At 44.6% G+C, this 18,233-nt stretch overlaps 1 protein-coding gene across 5 annotated transcripts in view; it reads right to left on the bottom strand.

Annotated features, from left to right (window-relative positions):
- The window catches only part of ECPAS (Ecm29 proteasome adaptor and scaffold), a 65,885-nt gene that overhangs the window by 5,839 nt on the left and 41,813 nt on the right, over positions 1–18,233 (bottom strand). For 4 of the 5 annotated variants that reach the window (XM_082204519.1, XM_082204520.1, XM_082204517.1 and 1 more), the window contains 19 exons: positions 17,862–17,979; positions 15,970–16,137; positions 15,634–15,713; positions 15,103–15,208; positions 12,935–12,982; positions 12,625–12,746; positions 12,229–12,379; positions 11,658–11,723; positions 10,901–10,990; positions 9,634–9,700; positions 7,782–7,873; positions 7,603–7,669; positions 7,038–7,229; positions 6,339–6,547; positions 4,985–5,028; positions 4,688–4,880; positions 3,837–3,981; positions 2,573–2,678; positions 1,196–1,284 (listed from right to left, as the gene is read on the bottom strand). In XM_082204519.1, the coding sequence (XP_082060645.1) occupies positions 1,196–1,284; positions 2,573–2,678; positions 3,837–3,981; positions 4,688–4,880; positions 4,985–5,028; positions 6,339–6,547; positions 7,038–7,229; positions 7,603–7,669; positions 7,782–7,873; positions 9,634–9,700; positions 10,901–10,990; positions 11,658–11,723; positions 12,229–12,379; positions 12,625–12,746; positions 12,935–12,982; positions 15,103–15,208; positions 15,634–15,713; positions 15,970–16,137; positions 17,862–17,979 (2,153 nt within the window). Of the gene's footprint in view, positions 1–1,195; positions 1,285–2,572; positions 2,679–3,836; positions 3,982–4,670; positions 4,881–4,984; positions 5,029–6,338; positions 6,548–7,037; positions 7,230–7,602; positions 7,670–7,781; positions 7,874–9,633; positions 9,701–10,900; positions 10,991–11,657; positions 11,724–12,228; positions 12,380–12,624; positions 12,747–12,934; positions 12,983–15,102; positions 15,209–15,633; positions 15,714–15,969; positions 16,138–17,861; positions 17,980–18,233 lie in introns of all 5 variants that reach the window. The other variant, XM_082204518.1, reaches the window with a different exon arrangement.

Below are 18,233 nucleotides of genomic sequence, written 5' to 3' on the forward strand. Positions count from 1 at the left end.
AACTGTAGGACTGTATAGAGTTGGGAGGGCCACCTGAGGGTCATCTAGCCCAGCCCCCTCACAATGTAGGAATCACAGCTAAAGAACGCCAGGCAGATGGTCCCCCAACCGCTGCTTAAAAGCCTCCAGTGGTGGAGACCCCAAACACCTTCCGAGGTCATAGAATTGCAGGGTTGGAAGGGAACCCCAGGAGTCATCTAGTCCAGCCCCGGTGGACAGCGGGCACGATCCATCCTGTTGCGCAAGACTAAAGATGCTGCGCAAGGCTAAAGAAGCCAAGGCAGTGAGCGGGATGGATCGCGCTTGCTGCCTTGTCTTCTTTAGCTGCACTGGAGAGGTTTAGCTCCTGGCTGGAGAGGTTGCGCGGCTATGGATCCCGTACGCTGTCTTGGCTTCTTTGCTCTTTGGGGCTGGGGGGGGGGAACCTGGGGTTCCCCCGCAGCCCCGAGAAGCTCTGGGAGAAGTGGACAGGCTGCATGCAGCCTGTCCGTTGCTCTTTGGGGCTGGGGGGGGATAATGTTTTTTTTCTTGATTTCCCCCTCTAAAAACTAGGTGCGTCCTGTGGTCCGGTGCGTCCAATAGAGCGAAAAATACGGTACTTCTGGCTTAGCAGAGTTTGTAACCCAAAGTGTTTGTAACCTGAGGTAGCACTGTATTGTTATTGTTCAAAGAAACGACAAAATGTTTGCCAGGGAAGAACTTTTGTCAGAAGTTAAACGAGAACCCAGCATTTATTTATGCAATGACCCAGATGCATATAGTTAATGGGAATACATCTGTCTTACCCACCACAAGTTCACAACTGCCCTCCCCGCAAAATATGGAGCATTCAAAAATGAGTTTCTTCCCTGTTCCCATATCTAAAAGGCTACAGGGCAGAATTCTAGTATCTTCTGATGTTATAATCCCACACACGAGTAGGATTCTGTTGAGGAGAACAAAGATGAAAAAAGTAAGGTCCACCCCCACCTCTGTCCCACCACCCTCTACAAAAGTCTGAAGTGGGGAATCTCTTTTAGTCATGCATCAATCCTTTAGTTCCTACAGCCCCTCCATCAGTCTCTAAGAGACGTTCAATACAGATGGATACAAGAAATTCCCAAAGCGCAAAAGGCTCCCCTCTCTTCTGCTAGTGAAAGCTAGTCATTTAAAGCTTTAAAATGGGTTTCCTGGGTACCGCTGACAAGATACTTACCTAGAGAATGGGTGATAGAGGAACAGGTTTCAAACAGTATTCTTCTCAAAGCCTCAGGATCTGAGTGTTCTGCTTCAAGCAACAGTAACCTGCCCAAAGGAAGAACAGCACCGTTGCCTTATGTCAAAAAGAGCTTGCTGACAATATCGGAACAGTAGCTACCCAGTTTAGGGCTATCAGAGATAACTGTAGGAAACATGGGAAGCGTCTCTGGAAGAGGCAGGAAACCTTTTAACTCTCTGAGTCTTGGCTAGTGGTAAGTCTGCAAACGGAACAGCCTGCAAAAATTAGTCCTAGCTAGAGAGGGTTGGTTATGGGCTTAAGCCCACGACACATATAGGCTTTTAGCCAAAGCAGTCTCTTCAGCAAAAGAATACCTGTTGATGCAAGGGACTTTCTCCTCTTTTCTTCCTGGGTGTTTCCCACCAACCCTCCCCCAAAGTTGATCCGGGGACAACAGGGCTTCCACATGGGGGAAGGAGAGGGGGAGTGGTTCTGTTGCACAAATGGAAGCCCTTTTACTGATGGTTACTTGGCATTGCACTGGAATAAAGTCATGGAATGCAGAGGAGAAATGTACTACATTAGCTGATCCCAGAGAGAAGACCATTTGCAGATGACCAAATTACAGTGGTGCTTAACGTCCACCACTTTTGAAGCTGATCATTCGCACTGCCCCACTGAAAGGTTTTTATCATTTACAAAGGTGCATCCTACTTATCTGGGACGTGGGTGGCGCTGTGGGTTAAACCACAGAGCCTAAGACTTGCCAGTCAGAAGGTCGGCAGTTCGAATCCCCGCGATGGGGTGAGCTCCCGTTGCTCGGTCCCTGCTCCTGCCAACCTAGCAGTTCGAAAGCACATCAAAGTGCAAGTAGGTAAATAGGTACCGCTCCGGTGGGAAGGTAAACGGCATTTCAATGTGCTGCTCTGGTTTGCCAGAAGCTGCTTAGCCATGCTGGCTACATGACCCGGAAGCTGTACGCCGGCTCCCTCGGCCAATAAAGCAAGATGAGCGCCACAAACCCAGAGTTGGCCATGACTGGACCTAATGGTCAGGGGTCCCTTTACCTTTATCCTACTTATCTAGGCCAAACAGAGCTCTCCCCCCCCCCATTTCTCTACTTTTCTCTGACGTGATGTAGAAGGCAGCCTTCTCCTCCCCAAATGTGGAGACAGTACAGACGGCAGGGCCTACCGGGTGTTTGCAAAACACAACTTAAGCAAGTCGCTGCTTTGCTGTCTCTGTTCACATCAGCAGATAAGCCCCCACAAAAGGGAGGCACACGGCGCGCTTGCGAGATTTGATGCAACTGCACGTGAAGGCACAAAATGTCACAGGAGGAAAAGGCAGGTTCAGCACCTGGAGGGAAATTACCCTTGAAAATAAGCTTTCATAGCTTGGAGCACTCCGAGTTGCACTTTCCACGTACTGAGTTTCAGCCGGTCGCACATTAGTTTGCACACCTCTTGTTGATAGCAGCCTGGGGGAAGAAAAGGTTTTCAAGAGAATCAAGACAGAGAAAGGTAAGGAAGACAACTACATTCTCCCCCTGTTCTCTAGACACATTATCACCAGGGGTTTTAAAAAATGCAGGTGCTCAAAGCCATTAGACAACTAAAACAATGGACTGCTGAAATGGCAGAAAACACAGCCCCCCTCCTCCCATTTATACTGCTCCCCGTGGGACCTGCAGCAAGGACCTCCTAAGTCAGAGGCCATCATTTCTAAGTAGGGTTCAATCCTAGCAACCTGCCAATTAATCTATGTTGGCGGAGAGGGGGGAGGAGGAGGAGAGAGACTAGGACACAGCAGCCAAGGCCGGATCTTAATTCTCACCGGAAGTTCTCCACGCTCCCCTTCAAAGCTGCCTCCTATATTTTGCAAACTTGCAGACGCACTCTGCTTTATCACTATCCCATTCATTACATTTAGACAGGACTACAACATTACCCCTGTACAGATGTTTGCCTGAACCTCCCTGGGTTAAAAGGGTGTAGAGGGCAATCATCTAGAGTGGGGGCAGACTTCTGTGCATTAAACACAAATGTCTGATTCCAACTATCTCCTGCTGAATGTCGTTAAACACAAACAATATCCACACCTTTTATTATTACAATGAATGCAAATGTATTTTGCGTGGTTTTTTTTTTGCATTGTATTTATTTACTGTCCCCACCGCAGTACTCAGGGCCAAAAAATTAGCAAAACACTCTTGATCAAATAGCCTGGCAATCATTTTCCTGTCTATCCATTTCTTTAAATATATATATATTTATCCCACCTTTCAATGGGGTAATAAAACTAATAAGGAACGATACAACAAATAACGCTACAGTGAAATCACTAAATATCAAAGCAGCTGGGGTTTTTAAAAAATAACAATTTGAACAAATAGAACAATAAATACACTGAAAGAGTGTCCTCAAGTTTCTTCTCATTCTCTGACTTTTTGGAGAGGGTGGTTTTTTTAAAAGATGAAATGCCGCTTGAGTTTTTGGGATTAAACCTTTCAATTATTTATATTTATTTTACAAGATTTGTAGACCACATGGTTATAGAGATGATGATGACGATGATGATGATTTTCAAAAGCAGTTTGCACAAAATTAGTATAAATATTTGTAAGGGAAAAACCTACGTTGCGTTTCTGGGTTTCTGGGCCACGCTTTGCCCAAACTCTCAAAGGCACAGAGAAGAGATTCCATCTGGAGCTCCTTCTCGTTTTCATTCTCATCTTCATCATCGTTCTGTGGCGAACTGGCCCCCATGTTCTCAGGGCAGTTCTGCAGTGGTACCAGAGGGAAGAAATTGGAAGAGGAAAGAGAGACCAGAAAAAGGCAGGTTAGTTTTTGCATAGCATTAAGAAAGGCTTCCCAAGGGCATGATCTGGGTCCACACTATATAACAGGCTGCTTTGAGAACTGCTGGTCATTCCTTTGCTGGAAGTGTTTAAGAAGAGGCTGGGCATCCACTTCTCAGCGATGCTTCAGGTGCCTCCAGGAACCTGCACGGAGCAAGATGTTGAAGACAAGGACCTCCAAGACCTCTTCCAACTCTATGGTGTTGTTTGGACATCCCAGCCCATGTATTAAAATGAGTGCTGCTCCATTTAATTCTCTCACAGAAGGACAACATACTTAAGAAAAGAATCTGCAGAAGGTTAAGGTTTGCTGGTTTCCCCCTCGGCCAGTGCTAGCGGCAGAAAGCATATTGTTGTGAAGAGACTGAGCAGCAAAATAGGAAGCCATCAGTTAAAATCCTGGTCCTGCCACAAACTCAACGGGTGACTCAGCCAATGGGTGACAAGCCAGCTAATTCTCAGCTTCATCCCCTATCTGCGAGGATGACGTCACTGGCCTACCTTAGAGAGCTGTTGTAAGGAATGCTGAGAATGTATGTGAATGGTCTGCGAGTTTGATACAATGGGCAAAGGGTGGTATTATTCATTCTTAGTGGGCTATTCAAGAGCAACATGGACTGAAAGTTCACCTTCTTTATTATTGGAAAGATGATGTCTGTCAGCTCCTTGAACCGATTCTCCTGCGTGGCCTTGAGCACATCAGCTGTGCACCGGAGAGCCACAATCTTGTACCTGAGGTTCTCTTTCCGGCACTCCTTCAGCAAGGCCTGTAGGATGTCGTCAACGCTGGGCTGGTTGGGTAAAGACTTCTGCAACTCTGTGCTGAAAATACCAACAACAAACAGATTTGGTCGCTGTTTGCCCACCTTATTAAATAATGCCAACTTTTATAAAGCTCAGAACCAGTAGAAGATGGACTTTTTTACCTGCATGAACAGACAACACTGGCAGTAGCTTTCAGTAACTCCTCCTAAAAGGGTTATCACAAAACAAGAAATGGGAAGAATTTTTAGCATGGGATTTCTGAAGTGCACAGGGAAAGTGGTTACTTAGAGGAGTTTTTAACTACTCTGGATAGGGCAGAAATTGCAGAGACTTTCAAATACCATGATACATACAATAGTAACATAGTTTCCAACACATTTTAACACTGGGCCACCAAGCCATATCATTAAAAATATAAAAGAAAAGGATATTGGCTGTCTTGAGCCTCAATATTATTTTGCTTACCAACGGTTCCTTGTAAGCCATGAAATATGGTTCTATGGGCCAGTCCAGGGTCCAGGGACCATTGTTTGCAGAACAACGTTATGAGTAGCAAAGCCTGAGCAAGCCCATCTTTAAGAAATTCCAATACCAACTGACTGGCCTAATCAGCACCTCCTAAACTAACATGCATATCGGAACTTAGCTATCCGCCAACTTTAACGCTTCTTGCTTTGAATGTTCAAACATGCCTCAGCTGAAAAACTCATCTTTAGAAATACCTATCTTGAGATAAAATAAGCTCAGAAATACGTATTGAAATGCAACTTTTCATGTGGGGTTTTTTTTAAATTAAAAAATTAAAGATTAATATGGAAACAAGACAAAGGGACACATGCAAAAGTGATACAGCCCACAAAAATACTAATTCATTCACGCCCTAGCTACGAAGCACTTTTAAAATGCCTCCTCCTCACATCACTCAATAATTACCGTATTTTTTTGCTCTATAAGACACACTTTTTCCCTCCTAAAAAGTAAGGGGAAATGTGTGTGCGTCTTATGGAGCAAATGCAGGCTGCACAGCTATCCCAAAAGCCAGAACAGTAAGAGGGATCGCTGCGCAGCGATCCCTCTTGTTGTTCTGGCTTTTGAGATTCAGAAATATTTTTTTTCTTGTTTTCCTCTTCCAAAAACTAGGTGCGTCTTATGGTCTGGTGCGTGCTATAGAGCGAAAAATACGGTATCCTTTGTAGCCAACCAGATTTGTACATTTCATACACCAACACCTGGCTGTGAACAGCAGCAGCAAAAAGCGGGGAGGAGAGAGCAAGGGATAGAGAGAAAAGATTTGCCAAAGCAAGATTGAGGTCTAACAATATTCAGGCCCCATCCAGTTTCACGTTATAGATCAGAATTTTTCTTTGCTTGACAGCAATATCGAAATAGAAGGCATCCATGCAAAAGGAAGAAGAAGATACAAATGCTTGTGATGTCTTTTATCCCCATCTACTTAAGTATGGGGCTAATCACCTTCTCCCTTAAAATGCATTGCACAGTAACTGTGTTTCTTACCTTTCCTGCCCACGTTCTCCCAGACAGGCCTTGCAACAGAGCAGAGAGCACCAGGCCCAAGTGCGGAGGGACCAGGGAGCCAGTTTGCTTTGCAATGGACGCCATGCTGGCTGCTCCTTGAGCTTTCATCTTCCAAGACTGGGACTGCAAAGCTTTCTGGGTGATTGCTATCAATTCCTCCATATAAAGCCTTATGCCACCGTAAGTACCTAAGTTTCAAAACACACACAAGATTCACAGGGTGAGTAAAGAGCAGCAGAACCAGGTTAGCTTTAGAATACAGCTTCATGAGAACTACTCTAATCTTTACCGAGAGAAAATCTTGTGACTTGGGAATTCTCCGAGGCCAAAACTGAGGACTGTGTTCATTCACTATTAAAATCAATGTACAGTGGGTACCTCGGGTTAAGAACTTAATTCATTCTGGTGGTCTGTTCTTAACCTGAGATACCACTTTAGCTAATGGGGCCTCCCGCTGCTGCCACTGCGCCACCACTGCACAATTTTTGTTCTCATCCTGAAGCAAAGTTCTTAACCCGGGGTACTATTTCTGGATTAGCAGAGTTTGTAACCTGAAGTGTCTGTAACCCGAGGTACCACTGTATGTACTTTTGGATTTGTATCCCACCCTTTCTATTTCATTAATAGCAGCTCAAGGGGGTTAAACATATTCAATTACAACTCATTAGACCAACTTACCAGGCACATTTTCCTGCCAGACTTCAGTCCACAGGTTGCCCTCTTCCTTCTCGCCTTTTTCTTCCTCGGGGACTTCGTGCATGCCCAGGAACGCCAGGGGCAAGACATGTCTGGCTTGATTCTTCAGTACATCTGGGCTGTAGCGCCCAATGGCATGGATGGTTAACGCACAGGCCATTTTATAGACTTGTTCTGAAGTAAAGAACAAAGTTATAGGTGTGGCCACCTGGCTTTCAATTCACAGAGGAGTTGTCTGCTCTTTGGTAGGGGCACAAATTAATATAGATGCATGGCACTTCTATTTAATTTTTTTAAAAAAACATTTATCATGGAAGCAATGAAGAGACAGGCACCAGCATCAACTAGTTGGTGAATTTATCAGAGAAAGGTACATCTTGACCCTTCCGTGTTTCATTTTAAGATGATTTGGGAGCATGGGTCAGAAGGAATACCAGCATTACCTTTGTGCTATAGAACAGTCATATTTTTTCCTGTCTCATGGTATTTATCATCTCATTAAATGACAAGGTTTAAAATGCACATGCACATGCACACACAAACATACCTTCTTTCTCCATGTACCAACTGTTCAGCTTCTGCAGCAATTTGTCAGTGCTGCTGTCCCGTGAGGTCTTTTTAAATGAAACAAAATTAGAAAGGCTCAAATCATTTTGGGACATCTGAACGCAAAAAACCCAGAAGTAATAAAATATAAAACTGAGGAGGCACCAAAGCTCCACTCACCCGGACTAGATGTCCCATGGCAAAGGCAAAAGTTTTTTGCACCACGGTGTTTCGATCAGTTAGGCCGCTGAGCAAAGCGCTCATGAGCTTGCCTGCGTGAAAAAGACAATGAGCCAAAATGGTAGCTTTGACAACCGGTTTTGAATTAAGGGGCAAACTGAGTTCCAGAACCTAAATTAAGCCTATGCTTTGTAGGCTAAACCCACCAAAAGTCCCAATTTGGCTCACGTTTCCCTGCAAACCATGTTCATCTGCCCCACTCCTAATGCATATGTGGCATCATATGTCTGCCAAGTACAGCTGTGGCTTCACAGAAACAATCAGGGGAATAAATTGAGCTCCTGATCATTCCTTTGCTTGGAGCAAGGTGCGCTCCAACTGCTTGTCAGCTGAAGTAGCTTCCATTCAATTCTTCCTTCCCTCCCTCTCCCCACTGCATCAGCTCATAGGCAGGCAAAAGAAGCACTTTTCCAGTTTACTGCTTGGTGCTTCCCATCAGTTCCGCTTAAGGGACTGACCGGTTGGTGAGACTGACACCTGCCAATCGTGTGATGTCATAATGGCACCCTGTGATTGACAGCTAGGTTGTGCCACCCAGCTGCCAAAGTCGGCCCATGGGGTGGGGGCCAGGTAAAGATCTGGTTTACGCAGCCCAAAAGATTCCCTGGCTAATCCAGAGTGCTTACTGCTTTTTATTTAAAATGCTTCAATATAAAAACACACAAAGCAGAAACAAGAGCTGGCTACCTCTATATTATAGAAGCATCCCTTTCCCCAAACACACTTTTACACCATTTGTTTGCAGTGATTTATTTTTTAATAATTTTTATTTGTTTGCAGTGATGTTTTTAATACAGGGAAGGACTGAAAGACCAGGATGACTCTCCATTCACTGAGTCAGTCCTACATAAACTGCAGCGCAGGCAAAAGGGCTCTTTTATCCAGGTGTTGGCAAGGTTTACCTTGCCTGGACCGGTTCACTCCTGCGGAGATCCCTCTGTGGGCTGGATCAAGCGCATGCCTGCAATTTTTGGCGTCTTGTGTCTGCACAGATGCGCTTTTCGGCATCTGCGTCTGTGCAGATGTGCCTTTTGGTGTCTGCGCATGCACAGACACAATTTTCAGCACCACGGAAGTGAGTCCCCACGCCATGCTGGTTTAGCACAGCACGCAGGGACTCACCGAGCGGGCGGCTCGGTTCGGGGGCGGCTCATGGGCCGGTTAAACAACCCCCGTGGGCCGCTTGTGGCGCATGGGCCTTAGGTTGCCGACCCCTGCTTTAATCCAATTTCTCACAATGCAAAACAATTGAGGCTGCAGCAGAGCCTCAGGAATCTCAGCTGCTCACTGCCATCTCCCTTGGCACATGCACAAGATTTAGGGAAAGCCTCTCTTGTTATTAACACTGCTGACGGAGGACAGATTAGAGACTACAGCACTCAACATTCACATATCCCAGGAACTCAGTGAAACAGTCAGACACCTGATACCAATGTGACAGTCAAGCTACCATACCTTTCAAGTAGCAGCAGAATGCCCTGTTCCAAGCAAAGTGAATAATTTGAGGCATAATTGGGAAAGGATAGGGGCGCATCGGCTATATGCTACCTTCATCTTATGTCTGGGCTGAGGTGTGAGATATTATTATTTAAAATGATGATGACGATGATGCCAAGCCCTTAGCTGAGCAATCTGAGAGTTGCCCATTATCCCAACCTAAACGCCATCTTTGTTAAAGCAGATTATTCAAGCACAGATAATTAGGTGTGTATTATAATTAGGAAACGTGCTTCTCGCTAGAGACAAGGAATACAGAAAACAACCAAAGTGTAAGGTAGGGGGGGGCACCCACCTGAATACGGCGTCAGGTCTTGAGGGCACTGAGTGGTCAGTGATACAATTACACTAGCACAACCGCCCTGAAAATATGGAAAAGCGAAATCCAGTTATGAGCTTACTCTGCTGCGCGAGATACAGGTTTTGCAAGCCTATGCACATTTACCAGACATGTAAACCTGATATGCATTTTAATATTTACCTTCAGCTTAGAATGCATACTTTTAACTCTTGGGTTTCATTCATTTTGCTTTTTTTTTAAAAAAAAAACTTGGTTTGAAGTCTATTTTCATCGACAATTTTAACATACATATTATATTCTTTGCAGTTAAGTGGTAAGTAAAATGTTGTTAAATAAATAAATGAATTGCTTTGAAATAAGCCCCACTGAATTCATCAGAACATATTTTGAAATAAATATGCCTAGGATCGGTCTCACAGTCATTCATTGTCAGGCTTCAGAGAATCAGATCCCTCCACCAGCGGCAGTAATTAAGCAGATCAAATGAAAGGAGCGTTCTTACCAGGTAAGTTCTTTAATAATCACAGTGAGAGACAACGGAATGCCTATCTCTCAAAAAAAATGGTGTTGCTCCCAGTAAAGGTTGTCCCCATTAATCTACATCACTCCTACATTGGGTAATCTGAGCTTGTTGCCGTTGCGCTTTCTGATCTATCACTTTCCAAGCCCTTCTAGTCTTAGGTGAAGGGGGCTCAGGAATACTGTCCAAGGAGACTGAATCTGCCAGCTGTCTCTCTCTTGGTGTTTCCTCTTCTAGCTGTTCCTCACCCAGTATTTCCCAGCCCCCCCCCCCGGGGCTATTCCCCTCTGCAAACCACTGTCCTAAATCAATACTGTCCTCCTGCCCTTGGAAAGGTTCAGAAAAAGGAGGGGTGGCTCCCACCATTCTTCCTCAGTCCAGTCCCTGACATTCATTCTATTGGTACTTGCAGTTTCTATATTCACCCTAGGTACCTGAAACATTGGGGAATCTATGCACAATGGAGGAGCTGGATTGCACCCATTCTCTCTCTCTCTCTCTCTCTCTCTCTCTCTCACACACACACACACACACACGTGTGTGTGCCTTTTCATTACCACTAAGCCTGCCTCACATTGACAGTTGCCGCCCCACCTGAGGGCTCAGCTCCTCATCATATCTTAAAATCAAACGATCACAGAGCTATATGGCAGACCCAATACATATTTTCCTAGCCACTTAGTCTGTGCTTTCCCATCTCTGTCCTCCTTACAAAACAGCCTCCTAGAGAAATAATTATACCTTGGTGCCGACGCCTAGTCCACTTCTAGTCAGTTCGCACAGCCTGGGAACCAATTCACCCAGAACAGAAACATCCAAATACTGTAAGCACTATAGAAAGTAAAAATCAAAAGGTGAAAATCAAAAGATTGACAAGACTGGTGCCATTAGTAAAGAATGCTGGTGCTATTATAAAAAAATGCTGTTCATAAGCTGTTTGCTAGCGCATCACCAGAAGGCTTAGGGACAATCTAGTTGTGCTATGCTAGACCTGTGATGGGCAACCTGGGTGATAACCGATCACCTGCCGGAGAGCAAAGGGAGAGCTGTGTGCTAAGGAGGGAGACTCAGATGATCAAGGGCCTGGAAACCAAGTTTTATAAGGAATAGCTGAGAGAACTGGGTATGTTTAGCCTGGTACAGAGGAGATATGGTAGCCCTCTTCCAACTTCTAAAGGGCCGCCACATAGAGGATGGAGCAACCTTATTTTCTCCTGCTCCAGAGGCTAGGGCCTGAACTGATGGATTTGTTACAGGAAAGGTAACTCCGACTAAATATCAGGACGATTTTTCTGGCAGTAAGAGTTGTTCCAACAGTAGAACAGACTCCCACAAGTGGTGGTGGGCTCTCCTTCCTTGGGAAGTTTGAAACCAGAGGTTAGAGGGCCATCTGTCATATATGATCGGATCGAGATTTCTGCATTGCCTGGGGGTTGGAAGAGATGACCCCAGGGTCCCTTGCAACTGTAAGATTCTTAAGTGAACACAAGTTACCTACCATGTTGATAGTCTCCATCATGGGGGAGGACTTAGCAGCACTGAGTCTTGCGCTATCCATTGCCGCCTGAAGGACACAGAGAAAAACAAAAAACGTGTATAAGCAGAATCTGAAATTAGTAAAGCAGCAAGAGAAAACAGAAGGTGTATATGGTTACCAAGCAAGAAGCAAGAACGGTAATATTAAAAGCGTCTGGAGAGTCAGAGGAACAAAAGTCCCATGAGCAGCAGGAGGATTTAGAAGTATTTGACTGCTTGTTTCGTTAACCTGAGATTTATATTTTAACTTGAGGTAGGGAACCTGTGGTCCTCCAGATGTTGAACTCCCAACTCCCATCAGACCCAGCGAGCATGCCCAATGGTGAGAGATGATAGGAATTGTAGTTTTGCAACATCTGGGAGAGGCACAGGTTCAATATCCTTTCAAATTCAAGTGGCATTTTAAAAATAAAGTGCATTACAATGTTTAATTCCATTAAATCCACCATCTCATTCCTCCATAGCCGCAAAAGCTTTTAACACATAACCGCTGATGTCCATTTACTTATATATGTGTATTTGCTTGCACTGACCTTTTCCTGCTCCGTAGCACGCAGACTCAAGTAATTGAGGACCTGGGGTTCCAGCACACTCAGAGACTCCAACAAAGCTGGGATGAGCTTGGGTGCGTGTGGCTTGAGCATGGCCCCGGCACTTTTACTGATCTTCACCAAGGTGTTAATGCTATAGCAAAAGGTACGGAGAATAAGGATGGAAGAAAGGCATACCCCCGAAGGCATACTCTTCCATTGTCTCCTGAGACAGACAGAACAACAGTGCAGAAATGTCTTCCCCTAAGTAAGTATATCAATAGATGGGGTTGTCTAGGTCATCTCAGTTAAGAACATATGGAGGCCAGAAGAAAGATTCTTTGGCTGGATATACTCAAGGTATTCAATTGGGGAAAATGTGAAAATGTGAGAACGCACCTGAGAGTCCGCACTTCAGTCACAGTATTCATCATTCCTTTATCAAGCAGGCATGGCAACAGGACAGCTATTGTTCTCTGGCCTGCAGCTCCTTTGGACGGGTCGCACATCTTCACACACACCTGAAAAGAAAAAGAAGACAATCCAGTGTGACCCTCCGCAAGCTCTCCTCCTGGAATGAACATGTGTGTTGCTGTGATGAATATAAGAAGCCTCAACCAAGAATACATGGGGTCAGGTTGTGATGGGAGGGGAAATTCTGCAGGTCAGTGGAATGGCTTTGGTCCATGCAGATTCAATGAAAATTTACCTTACTTAATGTTTTCAGGGCTAACTCTGCTGCCTTCCGTACAGATTCCTGCAAAAGAAAAAAAGGGGGGGTAGGGGGGGAAGTTTTTGATTTTAAGCTGTTCAATGTAATTTAAGTCACTATGAACCACAGAGGGATTTCATCCTGATGTTTTTGTCCTAACCTGCGTTGCTCATTTTGGGAACCGTATTACCTGAATCAGTATGGGAGATGACCCATAGGGCAAATGTAAGGGCTTGCATGTAGAGTTCAGGTGTTACCGTATTTTTCGCTCTATAAGACGCACCTAGTTTTAGAGGAGAACAAGAAAAAAAAATATTCTCTCCCTCTCTGCGCAGCGCCCCTTCAGCGAAGTGGGAGGAAAAATGGAAGGGGCTCCGTTTCTCCTCCCGCTTTGCTGGAGAGGCGCTGAGCAGAGAGGGAGAGAATTTTTTTTTCTTGTTCTCCTCTAAAACTAGGTGCGTTTTAGAAAGCTGTGCAGCGCCTCTCCTGGCTTCAGCGAAAGCTGCGCAGCCTGCATTCTCTCCATAAGACACACACACATTTCCCCTTACTTTTTAGGAGGGGAAAAGTGTGTCTTATAGAGCGAAAAATACAGTAACAACCCTGCTGCACACAGCACAGACAGGTAAGACACAGGCACACTACAGGATCAAGCTCACTAACCATCTATGGTATGAGTACAAAACTTAGATTCAGTAGGGCAGGAGGGAAGATCCTTTTTTTTTTTTTTTTGCCCGAGTGTCACATTTCCTCTTGGTCAACTCTATGGGAATCACGTATCAGCAGCAAGGGAAAGTGGGTGTGGCCCCCCACGCAACCCCCCACCCACCCACAATCTTCTCCGGCTCACTCCAGCAATTAGGCTTGAAAAAGAAATCTGGCTGTTTTGCAAGCCTAAATGCTAGAGGGGAATCCTGGTCTCCCAAGAACCTAGGGAGGAAGTCTTAACTCTTCCCTTTCCAGGAAAATCACATTCTGCCCTCCAGCAACCATTAAGCTGATAGGGGGCAAATTGTATATTCAAGCCAATAGGCTCCCCACCCCAGCCTAATTACAGTGAGCAGAAGTGTTTTTTGGCCTGAAGAGGCAAGTGTCACTGTACATGCCAAGATCATTGCTGTCCCAGCTGTAACCACCATACAACTAGGCTTGAAAGAAGTTTGCATTGCCTCCAGCAGAATGCCCTTTATACCCTTTGCAAGACTAATTGTGGTGGAGAGGGGAGGAGCGGGGCAGAAAGGGGATGCTGCAAGCTGTTAAGCTTCACAGTGGAAAAATTGCAGGCCACTGGTTCCAATGGCAACCTGGGGTGAAGGGTATTTAAAACAGGATGGAAAGGTTTAAGCCCCCTCCCTGCTATATTACCACAACTGATTACGTTTGATGATACTACCCTTATTAATGTACAAAATTAAAAATACAGAGATCAAAATAATAATAATAATAATAATGTATTATTTGTACCCCAATCATCTGACTGGGTTGCCCCAGCCACTCTGGGAGGCTTCCAGTATAATTAAAAACATAGCAAAACATTAAACCTTAAAAGGCTTCCCTATACAGGGCTGCCTTTAGCTGTTTCCTAAATGTTGTATAATTACTCCTTAACATCTAATGAGAGGGCCTTCTACAGTGTGGGTGCCACTACCGAGAAGGCCTTCTGATCTTCTCACTTAATCTGTCCAGGGTAGCTTGACCCTGGTTCTACCTAAAAAAATTAATAAATGTAATTGGAGACAAACCCTATAATTATACGAAGATGCTTCAAAAGTTAAGACGTAAGCTCTGATACATTGTACCCTCAAAACTGCATCCTCAGATAACTAGAAATAGTATGTGCGGTAAATATCCCTGAAAGTGTTGCTTTTATTAAGATTCCTCGTGGTTTTTGTTTTATAGGCCTTGAAAATCACCCAAAATTTGCGCTGGCTGTGGAGTGAAGGGACAGGCCTTGTATGCAACATCACACTATATTCAGGGGAAAGCAAATTCTAACAGCGGATCTGAGTTTGACTGACACCAAGAACCAGCTGGAATTCTCCCAGTGATTCCAGTTGGAAAAAGGAAATGTCCAAGTCCTCAGGAGCAAACTGTTTGTGAAAGCCTGTTTCTATGTCCTGTAGAAACGGAACAATTTATACTAGACACGTAAAAAACTTTAGTACCTTTATGTCATCTTGCACTCTAAAGAGAGTTTCCCATATTTCTGGAAGTTTATGAATAATGTCGTCCAAGGGTCTTCCTCTTAGCAAATCATTCAATGCTAGACAGCTATGGCAAGAGCTTAGTCATTATACTTTATTAACACCAAGTTTCTCAAAACCAATAATATTAAGAAAGAAAGAAAACTTAGAAGGATCGTTTTCCAAACAGTAATGCCTATGAGGAAAAGACCTCTTAATTTCACTGGGGGGGAAATCTCATCTAGCCCCCCCAAATCTCTTCAAATATAATTCATTCCTATTTTAAAACTCCCTTCCCTCTACAAAAAGAGGCTTTAGGATAGCAGGTGCATATGTGGTCTTATGAGTGATGCAAATTTAACAGCAAATTCCTTTATTCCTCCTGCCTGTTGCTCAGAGATTAAAAAATAAATAAATCACCCAATGCTGGAAATCTACATGTCGAGCCCCGAACCTTCCAAAAGCACGAAACTTTTTATTTACGTGGGAACAAATGGTTTCAGAAAGACATACCTGGACTCTCGGATCCGCCACATGTTACTGGTCAAGTTGCTTATTAAATCATCAAGGATTTCTTTCATATATTTGTCCACCTGATCAAATGAAAATGAACTGTAAACATTAACGGCTTCCATGTATCCAGAAATGCTTTTTCCTGTACTATGCACAGCATGCCTGTGTACGCACACATCTAGCAAAGTGTGCCTTATCTGACCTCGTCACGGACTATTTTCCTAGCGTCTTGCCCGTTTAAAAGAATATCCAGCTATCTAAAACTCTTTTACATGTTATGAGCTGCCAGAACCATCACAAAAATACGGGGATAGAGAACGGCTTTCCGTTACTTACTGCAGATTTGTCTGTCACAAGCGCATTCCAAATGCTGGTCATAGCCTGCCGGATCCCTAGATTGGGGTCAAACTGGTAGCGATAGAGACGAGGAAGAAGCTGGGGGAGAAAAGGGGCGAGCTGTTCCCCAGCTTTGGTTGCGATCACATTAAAACCGAAAGCAGCTCCCTGAGAAAACAAAAGAAGTACAGTTAAAGCCAATAACTTAAAAACCTCCATCTTAATAATACTAATGCTATGACCAATTGTAATTTTTATGTTGCTCCCCGCCCATCTGGTTACGTTGCCCCAGCCACTCTGGGCAGCTCCCAACAGAATATTAAAAACACAATAAAACATCAAACATTGAAAACTTCCCTAAACAGGGCTGCCTTCTGATGTCTTCTAAAAGTCAGATAGTTGTTCATTTCCCTGACATCTGAAGGGAGGGCATTCCACAGGGCGGGCGCCACCACCGAGAAGGCCCTCTGCCTGGTTCCCTGTAGCCTCACTTCTCGCAGTGAGGGAACCGCCAGAAGGCCCTCAGAGCTGGACCTCAGTGTCCAGGCTGAACAATGGGGGTGGAGATGCTCCTTCAGGTATACTGGGCCGAGGCCAGTATTAAATAGTATTTACTTTATGTTTCATTTTTAATTTTCTTTAATGTGATGAATTACTGAAAATATTTATATAAAGTTAACATCTTACATTAAAAACCTGACGTGCCAAACTATCGAAGGCTTTTCACCAAAGCCAGACTAAACGTCTTTCCTTCTGCAGTGTTGGATGGCAGGTTGAGAGGAGTTCCCTACCACGACTGACTTTGCACATGTGCTTGATTCCATAAAACATATTTTGTTGCACTGTGCAAAATATGAGCAAGCCAGGGCTGAACTGATATTACCCTTGCTGGTACCTTTCCCAGGAAAATCAGAGGCTCACTATGTCAGGTTCCTATTGGAAGACCGGACAAATGCTAGAACATTAGCAGCGGCAAAGTTTTTTATCGGTGGTTGCAAGAACCAATGATCCCTATATTCTGAACAAAATGCTTGATTAACCTGGAGGTAGGCTGTATGGTAGGTCCGTATAGTTAAAGCCATGCTTTTCCCAGTAGTGATGTATGGAAGTGAGAGCTGGACCATAAAGAAGGCTGATCGCCGAAGAATTGATGCTTTTGAATTATGGTGCTGGAGGAGACTCTTGAGAGTCCCATGGACTGCAAGAAGATCAAACCTATCCATTCTGAAGGAAATCAGCCCTGACTGTTCACTGGAAGGACAGATCCTGAAGCTGAGGCTCAAATATTTTGGCCACCTCATGAGAAGAGAAGACTCCCTGGAAAAGACCCTGATGTTGGGAAAGATGGAGGGCACAAGGAGAAGGGGACGACAGAGGACGAGATGGTTGAACAGTGTTCTCGAAGCTACAAACATGAGTCTGACCAAACTGCAGGAGGCAGCGGAAGACAGGAGTGCCTGGCGTGCTCTGGTCCATGGGGTCACGAAGAGTCGGACACGACTAAACGACTAAACAACAACACTAGCCACAATGGCTATGTTGTACCTCCACTGTCAGAAGCAGTATGCCTCTGAATACCAATTACTGGAAATCACAAATGGGTGCAATGCTGCTGAGCCCTTGTCCTGCTTTTGAGCTTCCCATAGGCACCTGGTTGGCTGCTGAGAACCGGATTCTGGGCTAGAAGAGCCACTAGTCTCATCCAGCAGAAAGTCTTCTTATGTTCTCATCCCTTCTAATTTTTTTAAGATTCTGCAATGCTGGGTTTCAGCTCACAGTTCAAAAATGGGGAACAACTTCCTACAGCATGACCCGGAATGTGCACCTTATTACAGGCTTTGGTTTCGTCCCGTTCCACCGTTCACACTTTTAGTAGCCTTAAATGCAATTACCTTCCGAGAGTTCCACATTGCATGGTGATTGGCCAAATTCATGAACTTGTACACCAAGTCCGGCTGGTTGAGGTCGCTAGCGAGCGAACAAAGCTCCTGGTAAGTAGAAAGACCCTGGCTTGGGAAAACAGGAATGAAAAATTAATGCCGCTTTTTTAAAAAAAAAACAAACCAAAAAAACCCTCCACTTGGAAAAATTACAAGGAAATGGGACTTTTATGTTGTTGAAATCGCACCCTGGGCGTCGATTTAAATAGCAGCTATTGGACAGTAGAATACTTTTTCAAAACTCTTAAATGGGAAAACTTCCCGATAAAACTGAATGAGGAAACCAACACCTTCAGATTTAGTGTATTCATCATTCTAGAGCAG

This window comes from Podarcis vaucheri (genome assembly GCF_965113315.1).
Source record: "Podarcis vaucheri genome assembly, chromosome: 17".
In the NCBI taxonomy this organism is placed as follows: Eukaryota; Metazoa; Chordata; class Lepidosauria; order Squamata; family Lacertidae; genus Podarcis; species Podarcis vaucheri.